The 17,425-nt window shown below is 42.6% G+C and overlaps 1 protein-coding gene and 1 long non-coding RNA gene across 9 annotated transcripts in view; both read right to left on the reverse strand.

The window, feature by feature from the left end:
- Positions 1 to 17,425, reverse strand: part of SPATA6L (spermatogenesis associated 6 like) — a 202,599-nt gene that overhangs the window by 166,799 nt on the left and 18,375 nt on the right. For 7 of the 8 annotated variants that reach the window (XM_075128763.1, XM_075128765.1, XM_048850515.2 and 4 more), the window contains exons 9-12: positions 15,150 to 15,193; positions 11,401 to 11,594; positions 4,741 to 4,834; positions 2,150 to 2,266 (exon numbers count right to left, since the gene is read on the reverse strand). In XM_075128763.1, coding sequence (XP_074984864.1) covers positions 2,168 to 2,266; positions 4,741 to 4,834; positions 11,401 to 11,594; positions 15,150 to 15,193 — 431 coding nt within the window. In that variant the 3' untranslated portion in view covers positions 2,150 to 2,167. The remainder of the gene's footprint in view (positions 1 to 2,149; positions 2,267 to 4,740; positions 4,835 to 11,400; positions 11,595 to 15,149; positions 15,194 to 17,425) is intronic. The other variant, XM_075128766.1, reaches the window with a different exon arrangement.
- The window catches only part of LOC142072208 (uncharacterized), a 630,664-nt gene that overhangs the window by 85,653 nt on the left and 527,586 nt on the right, over positions 1 to 17,425 (reverse strand). The gene's annotated exons all lie outside the window — the stretch shown is intronic.

Here is a 17,425-nt window from a genome sequence, read left to right on the forward strand (position 1 = left end):
ATTATATCAATATCCTCATTTAATACAAACCACTCTAGTTCACCCATTTTATTATTTAAACTTCTAGCACTGGTATATAAGCACTTTAAAAATTTGTCTCCTTTTAGCTGTCTGCCATCACACGATGTAATTGAATGGGACTCTTTTTTATTTGATTGTTTCTGATCAGATCCTGCCTGTATTTTATCATTTTGCATCCTCTCATCTTCATTAGGACATAGAGATTCTTTATTAATAGATACTCCACTAAGGGATGTCCGAACCACGTGCTCCTCCACACCTGTTAGCTTTCCCCCAGCCCTTAGTTTAAAAACTGCTCTATGACCTTTTTAAAGTTAAGTGCCAGCAATCTAGTTCCATTTTGGTTTAGTTGTAGCCCGTCTTTCCTGTATAGGCTCCCCCTTTCCCAAAAGTTTCCTGAGTTCCTAATAAATCTAAACCCCTCCTCCCTACACCATTGTCTCATCCACGCATTGAGACTCTGCAGTTCTGCCTGTCTAACTGGCCCTTTGCGTGGAGCTGGGAGCATCTCAGAGAATGCTACCATGGAGCATTCACTCAATGTAAGGATGATAGAATTTGGCCCTTCATTTGCTGGCTGAGAAATGAAACCACATACTGCTGTTTAACACTGAGTCATTGGATCTAAAATAATGTCTCCAGTGAAGAAAAATGTTTGACAAATAGAAACAAATTAAAGTGTGGTTATGGTCAGAAAAGGGGCTGTGTAAAATTGCCACCTTCTTATTCATCAAATCTGCTCCCTGTATGTATCTTGAGCCATGACACCATACACTAGAGACCTCAGTAATTTTTCCTAATTTTAATAATTGACCAGTTTTTTACTCCTGCTAATAATATAGAGGTAACACATCTAGGGGAGACTGAGCTGGATTCTGTTCTCTCTTATAACAGTGTCTGAGATTCGCAAAAGAGCCTAAAAGAATTAGGCACCCAAATCCCACTGAAATTCAGTGGAAGTTGGGCACCTTAACTTGCCTAGACCCATTTGAAAAACCTAACGAGAACTGTTAAACAAAGTTCCAGCTATAGAATCTTTGCTGCCAGTGCTGATGGACTAACCAGAAAGAACCTATCATGACTTTCAGATCCCATTATGATGTTTGCAGCGTTGGCAGCTGGGAAAAGACAGAGAGAGAGAGAAATGTTTTTCATGTAAACTAATGAAATTTGATATGGTATCCTAGAGAGACGACAAACAAGGAAACCCAAAATGCCACTTTTAGAGTCACTGTTTTGGGTATAATGATTCTTAAAGTGACTGGGTAGTTTAAGAACACAAAAAATACAGCTTGCTTTGGCAATTACAAGTAAATTACAGTTGTATAGTCAGGAAATAGGGCTGTTTAGCATACTGTGACAAAGTTCCTCCTCTACCTTGGTGGGTCTTGCACTTATTGGCAGATTCGCTCGCCGTGGAGCTTCACAGCAGCCCTCAGCTTGGCTGTTTTTCTGAACCCACAGTCCAGGTCGACTCCTCCTGTGAAGGAGTTGGGAGGATTTGTGGGGAACCCGGGCCCGCCCTCTACTCCAGGTTCCAGGCCAGGGCCCTGTGGAATGCAGCTGTCTAGAGTGCCTCCTGGAACAGCTGTGCGACAGCTACAGCTCCCTGGGCTACTTCCCCATGGCCTCCTCCCAACACCTTCTTTATCCTCACCATAGGACCTTCCTCCTGGTCTCTGATAATGCTTGTACACCTCAGTCCTCCAACAGTCCGCGTTCTCCCTCTCAGCTCCTAGTGCCTCTTGCTCCCAGCTCCTCACACGTGCACCACAAACTGAAGTGAGCTCCTTTTTAAAACCCAGGTGCCCTGATTAGCCTGCCTTAATTGATTCTAGCAGCTTCTTGATTGGCTGCAGGTGTTCTAATCAGCCTGTCTTAATTGTCTCCAGAAGGTTCCTGATTGTTCTGGAACCTTCCCTGTTACCTTATCCAGGGAAAAGGGACCTACTTAGCCTGGGGCTAATATATCTGCCTTCTATTACTCTCCTGTAGCCATCTGGCCCGACCCTGTCACAATACTTTTACAACAGATTCTACTGCAGAAATACTAGAAATTTATAAATTTCCTGGATCCGAAATAATTCCAAAAAATCTAAAGGTGAAGAGAAGCATTTAAGCAGCTTACCTTTCTGATGACAACTACTTAGTAATATCTTTGCTCCAATGAGTCATCCTGAGGGGAACTCCTCAAAGAGATGGACCTTCTTTCAAGGACATCATCAATTTCAGGATCAGTGGCTCCCTGAAAAAACCTGTCCGATTAATTTCATTGTTCATCTTCATAAGCACTGCTAATGTACCTAGCCAAAAGCAAACCTATCAGCTGTTTCCAGGGGAGTTAAAACTACTTATTACTATAAGTTCAGGGCAATAAATCTAGGAGATTGTCCTCTATACTTCCCAGCGTTATTGGCTGGAATCATGTCAGTGAGATAGTAGCAAGTAACACCAGCTTCAGTAAACTCACTGGAAATATGTCTCCATATGGAAGTTTTTGAAATTATGCAACAAGAACAGTTCCTGATTGATACAAGGTATAAACTGAAAATAATGGGAAGAGCAGAGACAAAATGACTACAAAAGTTTTATGAGCAGAAAAGAGCTGTAGGTACATGAGTACTTTGAATGTAGGGTTCCAAAGAGGCAGTGTGGCTCAGTGGACTGAAAGGGAAGCTCTATTGCGTTCTACTCCAAGCTCTGTCATTGATTTATTGTGTGGCAAGTCACTTAAACGTTCGGCTCAAAGTCATCTCTGGTGTAACTAAACTAAAGTATATGGAGTTATAGCAGGGATTAATGTGGCCCTGGGAAGTGGATTTGCTCACTAGAGAGTATAAATGTTGGCTCTGTTTGACTTCATGATAAACATTTTTCTAAGTGGAGTCAAGGTCAGTTACACCGGATGGCACTATAGCTATGTCTACACTACACACCGTTTTGCGCGGCATGTGGTGTACATGTAGCTATACTCCACAGTGAAAAGAACACCACGTCCACACTCTGATGTGTAGCTCCATGTGTCAGTGAAAGGCTCTGGCAGAGGCAAGGCAGTGGGGCAGCAGCAGGACGCTACTCTGCTAAAAACAGCAAGTGTAGAAGGAGAGGCACAGCTTGGACATGAAGAGAGCCATGTAGAGTATGTAACTCACATGCACACCCACATCCTTCAGGTGCACCTTTCCTCTACTCACCTAAGCCATGCCTCACTGTTTACACTGCTACTTATAACTATGCTGTAGTGTACATGGGATGTATGCTACAGGCCGCCAAAAGAAGCATGTAGGGCCGATGCACCCTTTGTGACATCAGGGTGTGACAGCAACTGTTTGAATTTTAAGATCCAGAGTTCTTAAATATCCCAGTGAAATGAAAAGCTTGATCCTGCAACCCTTATTCATGCAAGTTCTCCTGTTGACTTCTATCATCCTGTTATGAGTTTGGTATTTATTATTAATCCCATTTTACAGGTGGGTAAAGGGAGACTGAGACAACCAATTTCACCCCTTGTGTAACTTCAGTGGGGATACTGCTATCAGTAAGGATCATATAGTTGGCCTGGGGAGAGGGCATCATGGCTCAGATATACATCCTTTCTCTTTTAGCATCAATGAAATGTATTATGTGCATTTGTTACATTAGAAATAGGCCAAACAGTGTGGAATGCTTTGAGTACCTCTGAACGGGTAGGTATTTGCGCAAGGCAGCCACGGTAAAGCAGGGCTGTGAAGTGCCAATTTATTTATTTAAAATTGCCATGGGATACTAGGCTAGATCCAGGAACGTTGGATCCCCATATTAGCAAAGAGATACCTGTCAATAATGGCATCCAGCTGGCCACTGTGCAGGTTAGGCTCATACATGAACACAAGTACAGTGGCTCACACCTCAAGATAGTTCAGAGTGCTATTCATATGGACTCGCTGCAGAAGAGGTATCAAAAAAGCCTTTGTGCTTCAGCAATTGTACTGAAACCATTTCCTTTTGTTAATTCATCTCTCCATGCATTACGGAGTGTGGGTTCCAACATTATTACACCTCTTTTTATCCTAACTCATCCTTACATTCTCAATCCCTTCTCTGTTACAGCCATGGACACCACTGCTGCATTTGTGTAGTGTACAGAAGTGGTGCTGAAGACAGGGGTGAAAGTAACTTAAAGGACTTATCGGTACTCCGGAGTCCTGAGCAGGGCGCGTGGCCTCGACCAGAAGAGGCGTGGCCTCAACTGGAAGAGGCGGGCCGGGCCCTTTAAATCAAGATTTAAAGGCCGCAGGCTCCGGCTGCAGCTGGGAGCCCCGGGGCCTTTAAATCACCCCCAGAGCTACCAGCTGCAGAGGTGGCTGGGAGCCCCGGGGCTCTGGGCACTTTAAAGAGCCTGGGGCTCCGGCCGCTGCGGGGAGCCCCAGGCCCTTTAAAGCACCAGCCTGGGGAAGCTGGTCCGGTCCGGCACGGTGTACTAGCTCTTGCCGGTACACCGGACCGAACCGGACAGTCTTACTTTCACCTCTGGGTGAATACCAATGAGACAATATTTAGTCCAGACCATCTTTGGGTGAATACTCTGGATGCTGAAAACCCGGCTGTAACATTTATAAGTCAATGGGGGCAGTGGGAGGTTGAGTGGACAGAGAAACCTATAACCTAGGAAGTGCAGATAATTAGGTGACACTGTCACATCAGCACCAGCTGCTCTCAAGTTGTAATATTAATACTCACAAAGGAAAGTCTCTGCTTTGCCTGGTTTGAGGTTAGGAGATTCTGCACTCTCTTGTGGATCTTTTCCCAACTGAAATGAGGATTGGAATATAACCTGCAAAAATGTATCAAAACAGTCACATCCCAAATTCTCCTCTGTCATAAAGACATTTTATTTTTTCCGCCAAGTACCTTATTCATAATTCATAAAGAGGGTGTTTGGCCCTCTTGAAACACAAAATATGTCATGTCATTGAGAATATGACCCACGATTTAAAGGATCCACTTAAGATGGGACTCAGCAATCTTTTGGCTGTGTTTTTCTTAAGTAGATGTGTTAATACTGTACAAATGAAGAAGAGAGGAGAAACTGACATATTCTAATAACGTATCTTAACGGATATTAGTGGCCAAGGCCACAGTTCAGTAAGGCATGTGAGTAGTTCTATTGACTTCAACTCACATATTTAAAGTTAGACACATATTTACATGCCCTGCTGATCAAAGCCCAATAGGTATTTTCTTCCTTCTTCTCATTCTTTCCCGTTTCTGATCTTTCACCCCATCTTTGCCCTTCTGTATCTTTATGAACATTTTCCTCTCTCATTTTCATTTTTGTCTCCCTCACACTTATTATTTTCAAACGTGCAATCGTTTTACCGGCAGCTGGTTTCTCACAGACCACCCACTTACCCCTTCAAGCTATTTTTCTTTTTTTCTGCCATTTCCTTCAGCTTTTTATTATCTCCATTCATCTCTCGCTCACTCACCCTCTCTCCCTGCTCACATTTGGTGATACTTACTGCTCATTCCCACTCCTTCCCTTTAATTATGTTCCACTTTCCTTTTGCTGGCATTTTCTCCTCTCTCCCCCACCCCAGGTTTCCCACCTCATTCTTTCCCTCACGCTCTCCCCATTTTTCCTAACCTTTCCCCCTGTCTCTTCAAATATCTTCCTTTTCCCCACCATTCTTTTTCTCTCCCCTTTGATGCTGTCTTCTGCTCTCTTGGACCATCCCTCCTCCCCTGCACTGCATACAGCAAAATAATCCAAAGAAGTCTTCCTCTCCCCTGCTGGCAGCATTCACTTTCCTGAACAAAGTGCCGTCAATCAACTATAACATCTTTAAAAGGCTGCATTATAGATGGTTCTGCCACGTAACTAAATGCATAAATTAACATTATCACTGAAGCCTCCAGGCAATTTCGACATTCAGTTTAAGTCATGCCTAGTACGGTCTGCAGTGCAGGATTTGTACTCTCTTGGGCAGGACCAGTGCATTGATAACAAGTAGGAAATGACTAAGCAAAGTAAAATTTGCAGGCAATGTCAAAAGGTTAGAACAGAAGGCCAAACCTCTGGGTTCTGGCCTGCTCTGCCACTCCGTTACTTTCAGGTGAAGATACTTAACCACTGTATGCCTCAGGTACCCACTTGGTAACATGGCCTAATGCTGTTTTCCTAACTCACAGAAGAGGTGTGAGGATTAATCAATGTGCTTTAACATTACTGAGAAGTAGCGCAGCTACACCTGCTTTGACTATTATAAGCAAAGGCCAGACTGCTCCTTTATTCCTTGGGAGATAAAGTCCAGGATAAAGATGAATTTTTCTTTTGTCCAAAACCTCACATTAAAGTAAATGAACATGAAAAGCACCACAATGATTCTTCTTATAGCCAATAAACATCAACCGCCAAGGAACAACACGTATCCGTCAGCAAAGTGCAGCTCTCAGCACCATACTTCCATTATGTGCAGCAATTCAGAGAGTAACTGTGCTTTGCAACTCCAGTAGAAGAAAACAGTATTTTACAGCGCTGATCCACAAAGTGCAGAGCCAACATAGCGTCTGCAGGGCTGCACATAATGATAATGAACAGAAAGAATCCAGTTCTTTAAGTGCAGTCCACATGATCGCCAATGTTACTCTGATACCATTGTCTCAGTTTAGCCCTGCAGTATATAGCACCACAAAACTATCTCCCCAAGCTGCCATTTCATAAGTTGCCAGAAAATCACAACTTTCCAACAACAACAAAAAACACCCTTAGATTTAATGAGTTAAACTTTTCAAAATCCTATTCTGAAAAAGCTGCCTAATTCGTTTGTTTGCTCACAGAGATAACCAATCTCAGACACAAACCATGCATGTACCAATAACATTCACGCTGCTGCGTATAATGGGACAAGTTTTCAAAACATGGCCTCTACACACACAATTTTTTTTTTTGCACATTGGCATCTGCAAGTGATTTTCTAATGGAAGCTCTGTCTGCATGTGCAAAATGGGCATAAAATACACTTACATTGGGTTTGAACATATAAATGATATCACTTGACACATCCAAGAGATCATGCACACACAAAAATCACATGTGCAGGCAACTGTGTGCACAAAAAGAAGCCACTTTGAAAATTTGGCCCACAAGTTCATCTTACCCTTGTGGCCATAATCAAGAGTTTCATGCGAGATTTGGAGATTTGGACTTTGCTGAGTTGGTGAAGACGGCCTCTTCCACAAAACAATTCCGCTACTACACTGTGAAATAAGGGGCTGTCATTTTTCTAAGTTCTCACCCAACCAGGCTGCCCTGAAGGTATCAATGATTTTAGTCAGATATTTAGGCAGTTGTCTGCCCAGAAAGAGAGGGTAGGATAGGGGCTTGAGCAGAGAACTGGTCATGCCAGAAAACCATTAGAGCAGCACGAAGGAAGGAAAGCTCTTTATTAAAGAAATAGCATGTAAAAGGATGCTTTATTCATCAAAAACACCACAGCTATTTTCGTACCTGTTGGGTTGTATAACTAAAGGGATTGGATACTTAACTTTTTGAACTTTAGGCATCTGAATATGAAAGTTTAGCCCTAATCGTCCATTTATAGTATAGTTAAAATTGTTTGAGCACCTCAGCACAATCCTTTGCAATACAATTTGTCCCATCTACACAGACAAACATATTAGAGGAACCCTCTTACAACCCTGTGTTTTTCTGTTGTTGATGATCTCCTGAAGGTAAAGAGTCACCAGTGCTTTATTTTCACATGGCATGCAATAGAGGGGAATTTAGCCAACTTAAACCATCCTAAGTCTGAGGCTAGTCAGCACCTCTTTTTTCACACAGAAGCACCTATTTTCCCATCCGTTACACAGACCTATAAACAGAAAGTAAATGGAACATTATCTTTCTAGACTCTTCAGCCTATATACTACATAGAACCTAGCAGATAGAGAATCAGTGAAAACTAGACAAGGAATACTCAGCAACGAGCCATTCCTGACAAAGACCCTGATCCAGCAAAGCACTGTAGCATGTGCTTAACGAAAAGCGTATGAGTATTCCCAGTGACTTTATTGTAGCAAAACTGAGACTACACACATGCTGAAAGTTAGCTACATGCTTAAGTGCTTTGCTGGATTGATGCCTAATGGGAAAATGATTTAAAAGTTATTTTGATTGATATCCAAAATATTCTGTGTACGGAGGGCTGTGGGGGGGTGGGAGGAAGGTGGCATTATCAATTATTCGGAAAGACCCAACCAGAGACACAACTGTTCCTTAGATTTTAAGATCTTGGGGCAGGGACTGTCTTTTTGTTCTGTGTTTGTACAGCACCTAACACAACAAGGTTCTGGTTCAATACAAATAAACAAACAAGAAGATATGTTCTTGACAATTTGTCTCAGAAAAAAGACCATTTTTTCTGTCCTGTTAAGTTTCCCATGTGCTCTCTGAAGTGTAGAGCTTTTTCCTTTTCTTCTCCAAAATAATACCGAACTAGCTGCAGCCTCCTCCGATGCAACATGTGGCTGCCAACAAACTGTTCTAACCTCTGACCTGCATGTTCTGCAATGCAGGACCAGTGGACACCAAAGAAATCATTCTTCTTGTACTTTTGGCAACAAATTTCCCCTTTCAGCCAAGGCAATCAACAGCCCTTAACATATTTCAGGGTGATAGGCGGACTAAACTCAGCAATGATATCAGACAACTTCTGACTATCAGGTTAAAGTAAGACTCAGACTCTATTTATAGATAGATATATTAAAGAAAGAGCAAGTTAAAGAAGTATGGATTGGATGAATGGATTATAAAGTGGTGTGACAAAGTTCCTCCTCTGCGTTGGTGGGTCCTGCGCTTATTGGCGGATTTACTCGCCTCAGAGGTTCACAGCAGCTCTCAGTTTGGCCACTTTCGTGGCTCAAATCTGCTGTTCACTCAGTTAGCCTCATCACTGGCCAGCATGGGGAAAAGGAAGAAGAACAATCCCCGCAGTCTCCGCTGATCCACCTAGTGGATCAGGGAACAGGCCAGAGACCTTCCCCTCTGGTGGAACCCACAGACCAGGTCAACTCCTCCGGTATCAAGTAGGGAGTTGGGGGGAACCCGGGCCTGCCCTCTACTCCAGGTTCCAGCCCAGGGCCCTGTGGATTGTAGCTGTCTACAGTGGCTCCTGTAACAGCTGCATGACAGCTACAACTCCCTGGGCTACTTCCCCATGGCCTCCTCCCAACACCTTCTTTATTCTCACCACAGGACCTTCCTCCTGATGTCTAATAATGCTTGTACTTCTCAGTCTTCCAGTAGTATGCCTTCTCACTCTCAGCTTCTTGCGTCTCTTGCTCCCCACACGCACACCACAAACTGAAGTGAGCTCCTTTTTTAAAAACCCAGGTGCCCTGATTAGCCTGCCTGTCTTAATTGATTCTGGCAGCTTCTTGATTGGCTGCAGGTGTTCTAATCAGCCTGTCTGCCTTAATTGTTTCCAGAAAGTTCCTGATTGTTCTGGAACCTTCCCTGTTACCTTACCCAGGGAAAAGGGACCTACTTAACCTGGGGCTAATATATCTGCACTCTCTTGTAGCCATCTGGCCTGACCCTTTCACAGTGGATAGAAAGCTGGCTAGATTGTCGGGCTCAATGGATAGTGATCAGTGGCTCGATGTCTAGTTGCCAGCTGGTATCAAGCAGAGTGTCCCAGGGGTCGGTCCTGGAGCCGGTTTTGTTCAACATTTTTATTAATGATCTGGATGATGGGATGAATTGCACCCTCAGCAAGTTCGCACTAAGCTGGGGGGAGAGGTAGATACGCTGGAGAGTAGGGATAGTGTCCAGAGTGACCTAGACAAATTGGAGGATTGAGCAAAAAGAAATCTGATGAGGTTCAACAAGGACAAGTGCACAGTCCTGCACTTAGGAAGGAAGAATCCCATGCACTGCTACAGGCTGGGAACTGACTGGCTAAGCGGCAGTTCTGCAGAAAAGAACCTGGGGGTTACAGTGGACGAGAAGCTGGATATGAGTCAACAGTGTGCCCTTGTTGTCAAGAGGCCCAACGGCATATTGGGCTGCAGTAATAGGAGCATTGCCAGCTGATCAAGGGAAGTGATTATTCCCCTCTATTTGGCACTGGTGAGGCCACACCTGGAGTATTGTGTCCAGATTTGGGCCCCCCACTACAGAATGGATGTGGACAAATTGGACAGAGTCCAGCAGAGGGCAACAATAATGATTAGGGGGCTGAGGCATATGACTTATGAGGAGAAGCTGCGGGAACTGAGGTCATTTAGTCTGCAGAAGAGAAGAGCGAGGAGGGATTTGATAGCAGCCTTCCACTACCTGAAGGGGGGTTCCAAAGAGGATGGAGCTCAGCTGTTCTCAGTGGTGGCAGATGACAGAACAAGAAGCAATGGTCTCAAGTTGCAGTGGGAGAGGTCTAGGCTGGATATTAGGAAACACTATTTCACAAGGAGGGTGGTGAAGCACTGGAATGGGTTACCTAGGGAGGTGGTGGAATCTCCATCCTGAGAGGTTTTTAAGGGCCAGCTTGACAAAGCCCTAACTGGGATGATTTAGTTGGTGCTGGTCCTGCTTTGAGCAGGGGATTGGATTAGATGACCTCCTGAAGTCGCTTCCAACCCTAATATTCTATGATTCTATGGTTCTATGATTGAAAAGATTGGGACTGTTCAGTTTTAAAAGTCAAATACCTTGGGCCATGACAGAGGTATAAAGACTAGTGAATGGTGCAGAGAAGATAAATCCTAGCTACTCTTTCTCACAATATAAGAACAAGGTGGGCAGTCAGTGAAACTTAAAGGCAACAAATTTAAAGCTGATGAAAGTAAATACATTTGTTGTCTGTTTGTTTTTCACACAATGGATTAGTTGTGTGTGGAACTGATTGCTACTAGATATTATTGAGGTCAAAAGCGCATTTTTAAGGCTAATAAGAACATTAGGTATGATTTAAAAGATCTTTACAGTACATAAATCTCACGTATCAGAACATAAGCCATAACCATTAATTGACTGGGGTTAGGAAGAAACTTTTTCTATTAATGTATTTTTCCCCAATTGTTCATAATGCGGTTCTTGTACCTTTCTCTCAAGTATCTGGTTTTAGTCACTGTCAGAGACAGGATATACTAGACTCGAAGAACCACTGGTTTGTTGCTGTATTGCTGTTCCTAAGTTCCCATACTTGTTCTCGCAGGTCTATATCTTTCAATAATCACTCTGAGTACTGTCAAAATGATCCACAGAAACATATCTGAGAGTCACAAACTCAACACCCTTAGAAAGTAGCTTGAATGTGAATGTTTTTGGTCATTCAACATCTCTGCTCCTACTTACAGCACCATGTCACTCAATTACAGATTTTTATAAAGGATCAATACCTTTGTTGCAGAGGAGAGTGACTCCGAACAGGACTAGGTGATCTGTAATGTGGGGAGGTGGCAAATGATGCTGTGCGGTGAAATGTCAAATCTCCTTGAGTAGGAGAACTGCCAGGGTAATTTACAAGTTCATCTGTTTCAAGAGATGATGAATCATGTTCAGATGTGGTCTGTTCATCCGGTTCCCTGATAACCTGTGGAACAAAGAAACATTTTTCTTTAGTTAGAAAGGACACAGGGAGGAGGAGAAAGGGGGAGAGAGAGAAGGAGAGGAAGGGAGCAAACAGTGACAGTCTGCAGTATTTTGTTGCATTGAAGAGGGGGTGGGGAATATCAGGCTGAAGTTGAAAACTCATAATGCCATATGTATAAAAGGACAGTTTTAAGTATGAGCAAACCCTAGATCTGGACAGGTAAATGGGAACACTTCAAAAATCTGGACCAAACAGAAGCTCTGATTAGTTGTGAGCCACATTTTCTAATAATAAGCAGAATCTATCACGCTGTTGGACAGCTAACCATTAGTCACTAACAAAAGCTAATAAAAGTCAATATTTCAGCCAGTCAGAAACAAGTTTATTTGTGAAAATGTAGCGTAGCGTAGGATCAGATAAGCAAGCTATTTCTACCATAAAGCTCTAAACCTTAATTGTGCTGTATTAGAATGAAGCTCCTTCCCACACAGTCAGTCATCTTAACTTTTGATGTTGCAAGAGATTAAGTAGAAAAACACCACAAAGTGGGGCAGTGAAAAAGGCCTATAAACAACCCGCACCTGCCAGTTGGGAATTTGCCAGTTGGGAGTTTTTTGTAATATCGACTTCAAGGTGCTTGTGATAGGACAACAAAGAGGTCTATCTATAGAGCTTATAATTAAATACAGGGCCAGAGCTTGTGCAACAATGTCACTCCAAGCAAACAACTCCATTCTCTCAGTCCCTGAAGCAGTCCGACTTTGGATACTGCTCTTCAGTTCTCTGGCTAGAACAAAACAGAAACCTTGTAGAATCCAAACCTGTTGCAATGTGGTGTGTCAAATTCTGTCCCAGTTATACCCATCCAACACACCTCACTGGAGTAATGACATTGCTGGGTAATAAGGAGAACAGAATTTGGCACACTTTCTCTAGAAGAGCCACATGGGGCACAAGTACCTCATTCAATTGTTTGCCACAAAAATGTACCTGTAAGACACTTTCCCATTTACTGTTCAAACAAGTCAGTGATGAAGCAGTGTAACACAATTCAACAACAGACAGGGTGACTTCCAAATGAGCTCACTCATCAGATATTCTGCTATGGAGAAAGACTCAGGGGCACTGTAAAAGGGCAAAACTTTTACTTCACTCATAATACAGCACAAGCACAACAGATTTTGGTCCAAACTCACCCCATCCCTGGCGTTTGCATTTATTCTTAACTAATGCAAGGGCTGAGGCAAATCTTAGCCCGAGCTCCTTCCTGAGCAGCCTAAGCTTCAGGATCCTCCCTGTAATAGCTCTGGTCAACCCATGTGACTCTCTCTTGGCTCAGAGAACTCCTCCTTAGTCTTTTACATTCCTGAAGTCAAGCTAATGAGCTCCTCCTAGCCTAGCTACCAGGTCAAGTCAGCTCAATCGTTTTGCTCCCCTGCACATGGTCCTGTGTGTTGACACCTGGTCATGGATGCTGATGGATAAGCTAGTCGCTGATCACAGTCTTTTTTATTCTATGGGTAGATTGTAGTGCTAGGAACTAACACTGATAGTGCTATTTTGATTAAGCCAGGTAAATGTGGTGCAACTTTCCATAATGCACCTCAATCCTGATCCAAAATGACCATATCTATTTCAACCCCATACATCTCTTTTGAGCCAAGACTTCTGACTGTGCAAGACAGCCTGGTGTTTTTGTTTTATGGGCAGATGGGAAGCAGGGTGAGAACAACAAACTCATTTCCTCTAGTAATCTAAAGCAGGATTTAAAGCTATCTCTCCAGAGATGAAGGACACATACAGCTAATCCCCTGGACACCTCTCCCTTCTCCCCTTTAGTACAACAGGCAAATTCTCTAAGCTAGCCAGAACACAGCAAGTAAGAGTGCAGCACACTAGTACACCTATCTGTGGCATGACTATCCAATAGCTAAAATAATTACATTTACATCAGTCACTTGGGACAATAGAAATAAAGTCACTATAACAGAACAGTGTCATAGGATCAGCATCTCCTTTTCTGGAAATAAATAATTTTCCCATGCCTCAACATTCATCTAATAGCAGCAGATCGTTATCCTTTCACCATGTTCTATTCCATTCATATTCTCTTTCAATCATTCTATAAGAACAGGAATGGCTCTGGGTTAGGGATTTTGCAGAATCTTAACCTTCAGCTGTATTATACTCTATCTATACAACATCATTTTGGATCAACGGAGAGCAAGGAGGTGAGGAAGGGTTCTCTGATCTAATATCTGTTATACATCATGCATTATGAGATTGATACTTAAGGAGAAAAACAACCAGCATTTATTAACAATCCACACTTTATTCATATCATAGATCACTTTTCAAGAGCCATTTTATTTAGAGAAGAGTAAAAAGTGAACATTGGAGGGCACTTTTTGACTCCTAGCCTAGAACTGGTAATAGGATATGGAACTTTCCACCTCTCGGTTAATCTGGCTAGCTTGGTGATGACTGACAGTTGTCAGTATCTGATGGCTGTTTGATGGTCTGTGTGACATGATTTGGTCTGATCTTTTGTGAACTAGTGTCAAAATCAGAAAAAAATATAATCACAATGGGCAAAGTAAAATACCTACTACAGTGGCCAATGACTGAATGGGAATGGGCAACCTTTTTCCCTCCGATGTGATCTTAGATTTTGGCACATTGGTAGGATTTAAATATTTCAAAGTGAATTTAGTACTGGTGAAAGGTGGTAGATTGGGAGCACCGGAGATGGAGATGTGTATTGCAGAACAGTAATGCAAACCCTCCGATGCTATCCTACCGACGTGCCTGAACCCAGATGTGTAGAGACCATGTAGGAATGAGATAGTTCACATTTATTTCTTGGCCTTTCTGCTAAAGTTGCTGAGAACCATATCAACCAGAGTAGCAGCGGCTTTTTTTATGTGAATACCAGTCCAAACTGAGACTATTAACTAATTTCACAGAGACATACAGTAGCTTACCAAACAGCTATCAGATAGTAACGATTTCCTGTTAATACTGCTCTGAGATTGAATTGAATTGATGACTTCAGGACAAATGGCGCCATATTCCATTATTAAAACTGTATGTTTGTCTAGGCTATGACTTCTATTATAATAGATTTCCATGTCGGTTTGTCACAGCCTTGATATCTAAAGTCATGGGTCTTTGTCACCCTGGCCAGAACTCTAGTGCGGTAGATTCTTCTAAGGAGTTTTACAAATTTGGCTCTGTAGATGTCCAGTGTAATGATGTCTGGGTAACTGTCCTGATTTTTAAATAGTTTCAACCTATTTTTATGGCAAAATAAAGATTTTTTTCTGAAAACAATGTGACCTGTAACTTTTTGACATTGTATTCTATAAATTTGTGAGTTTTTTTCTCGCAATAACCAGAGCAGGGCTTTTCTCATAATTTCCCATTACAGATAACCAGACCTAGCCATTACTGTCCCCTGAGCGATCAACTCCCCTCATTTAATTCTCTTTTTAAAATATGTAGATTAAACTACTAACAGAAGAGATGTAATTTTACAGTTATTTTTTAAATTACCTTAACTGAGGCATTTGATGCTTCACAGCTATCAAAAGATAAAGCTAAAAGAAAAAAGACATTTCAATGACTGATTATTAGCAGTTACTCTTACATTACTACTTTCACTGTTCATCCACATATTAGCACTGAACTCAGAACGTAATCACAAGATGACTAAAAATGTTCCTGGTAGAGCATAAGAATATACGAGCTGCCATACTGGGTCAGACCATCTTGCCCGGTACCCTGTCTCTGACAGTAGCCAGTACCAGAGCTTCAAGGGGAATACAGAGGGGCATGGATCAGCGTTCATGTCACACTCCCCGTCAGTACCCAGCCTGGGCCAGGGAAACAAATGATCCAACCAAGCAGACCAAATTTGGTGATGAATCCTGGTCACGTGCACTTGAGGCATGTTGCACATACATTAAGAAGAAGGGGGAGTGTACACAACAGAGCAATTATGGAGTTATCCACACCTGTCTTGCACACCTGACTTCTGGTAGTAAAAGGTTTAGGGTCACACCAAGCATGGTGTTCTATCCCTGACCATCTTGGTTTAAAGCCACAGATGGACCTATCCTCCATGAACTTATCCAGTTCTTTTCTGAATCCAGTTATACTTCTGGCCATCACAACATCCCAAAGCAACGAATCCCATAGTTTAGCTGGTTGCTGTGTGAAAAAGTACTTCCTTTTATTTGCATTATACCTGCTGCCTATTAATTTAATGGGGTGACCCTTGGTTCTTGTATTGTGGTAAAGGGTAAACAACACTTCTCTACTGACTTTTTCCACACGCCATAATTTTATAGACCTCTATCATATTCCCCCTTAGTCATCTCTTTTCTAGGCTGAAAAGCGCTAATCTTTTTAGACTCTCCTTATAGGGAAGCCATTCCATACCCTTGATCATCTTTGTGGCCCTACTCTAAACTTTTTCCAGTTCCACTATATCCTGTTTGAGATATGGCAACCAGAACTGGACACAGTATTCAAGGTGGCATTATGGTATTTTCTGGCTTATTTTCTATCCCTTCCTTAATAGTTCCTAACATACTGTCAGCCTTTTTGACTATTGCTGTGCACTGAGAGAAAGTTTTCAGAGAACCACCCATGGTGACTCCAAGTTCTCTTTCTTGGGCGGCAATAGCTAATTTAGAATCCATCACTGTATTTGTAAAGTTGGGATTATTTTTTCCAATATGCATTACTTTGCACTTATCAATGTTGAATTTCATCTGCGATTTTCTTCTCCAGTCACCCATTTTTGTGAGATCCCTCTGTAACTCACTGCCACTGACATTTTCTACAGCCTGATATAACAGTCGTAATTTGAAACCTCCCATTGGTCAAAGGAATTGCAATAGATGACCTAGTCTCTTTAGATCACCAACTGCAGAAGTAATACATAGTGTAGTGGTTCTCAGCCAGGGATCTGGGGATCCCTGGGAGGCTGCGAGCAGGTTTCAGGGGGTCTGCCAAAATAAAGCAGAGAGCAGGGCCAGTGTTAGATTTGCTGGATCCCACAGCAGAAAGCTGAAGCCCGAGTCCCACCACCTGGGGCTGAGGCCAAAGCCCAAGCAACTTAGCTTCATGGACTCAGGCGTGGGGCATGAGGCAATTGCCCTGCTTGCCACCCACTAACACCAGCTCTGGCTTTTTATCTACGGGATATGCAAAAACCAGTTGTTGTGGCACAGGTGGGTGGTGGAGTTTTTATAGCATGATGTGCGGGGGGGGCTCAGAAAAAAAAAAGGTTGAGAACCCCTGACAGTAGATATGTTGAGGTTAATTCAAATGACCAAGAAACTGAAATATTATGGTCCAGCTTCGCTCCTTCTCAAACATCCGTTTGGCACAGAGAGGAGGAGCTGCCAAGATCAGGGAGGGGGATCTGAATGTCAAACTAAGTTCTCTCCATCTTGTGAATTATTACTAATGAGAAAGGCTCTAGCGGCACTTAAGTTTTGCCAGGTGAAATGCATTGGAGGATCATATCCTCAGTCCTACCTGTGATGGCTCTGCAGGGCTAACAGGAGCAAAGAGAACTATAAACATAGCATTGTTAATAAATGCAACAGATATGACTCTCACTACACTAAAGGAAATATCTGAGTAAGAAGGTAGCATTTTTACAAAGTCACTTTTCCAAGTAGAAGTTCACTGCTATCAGTGACTATTTGAAGAAGTTGCCTTTTGAGTATATGGCTTTATTTCTTTGCCCAATGTGCTGATTACTTGATGAATATTCAGCTTGTGACAAGGATCAGAACAAAGAATACGAAAAATTA

This window comes from Caretta caretta, chromosome 5, assembly GCF_965140235.1.
Source record: "Caretta caretta isolate rCarCar2 chromosome 5, rCarCar1.hap1, whole genome shotgun sequence".
NCBI classification, from domain to species: domain Eukaryota; kingdom Metazoa; phylum Chordata; order Testudines; family Cheloniidae; genus Caretta; species Caretta caretta.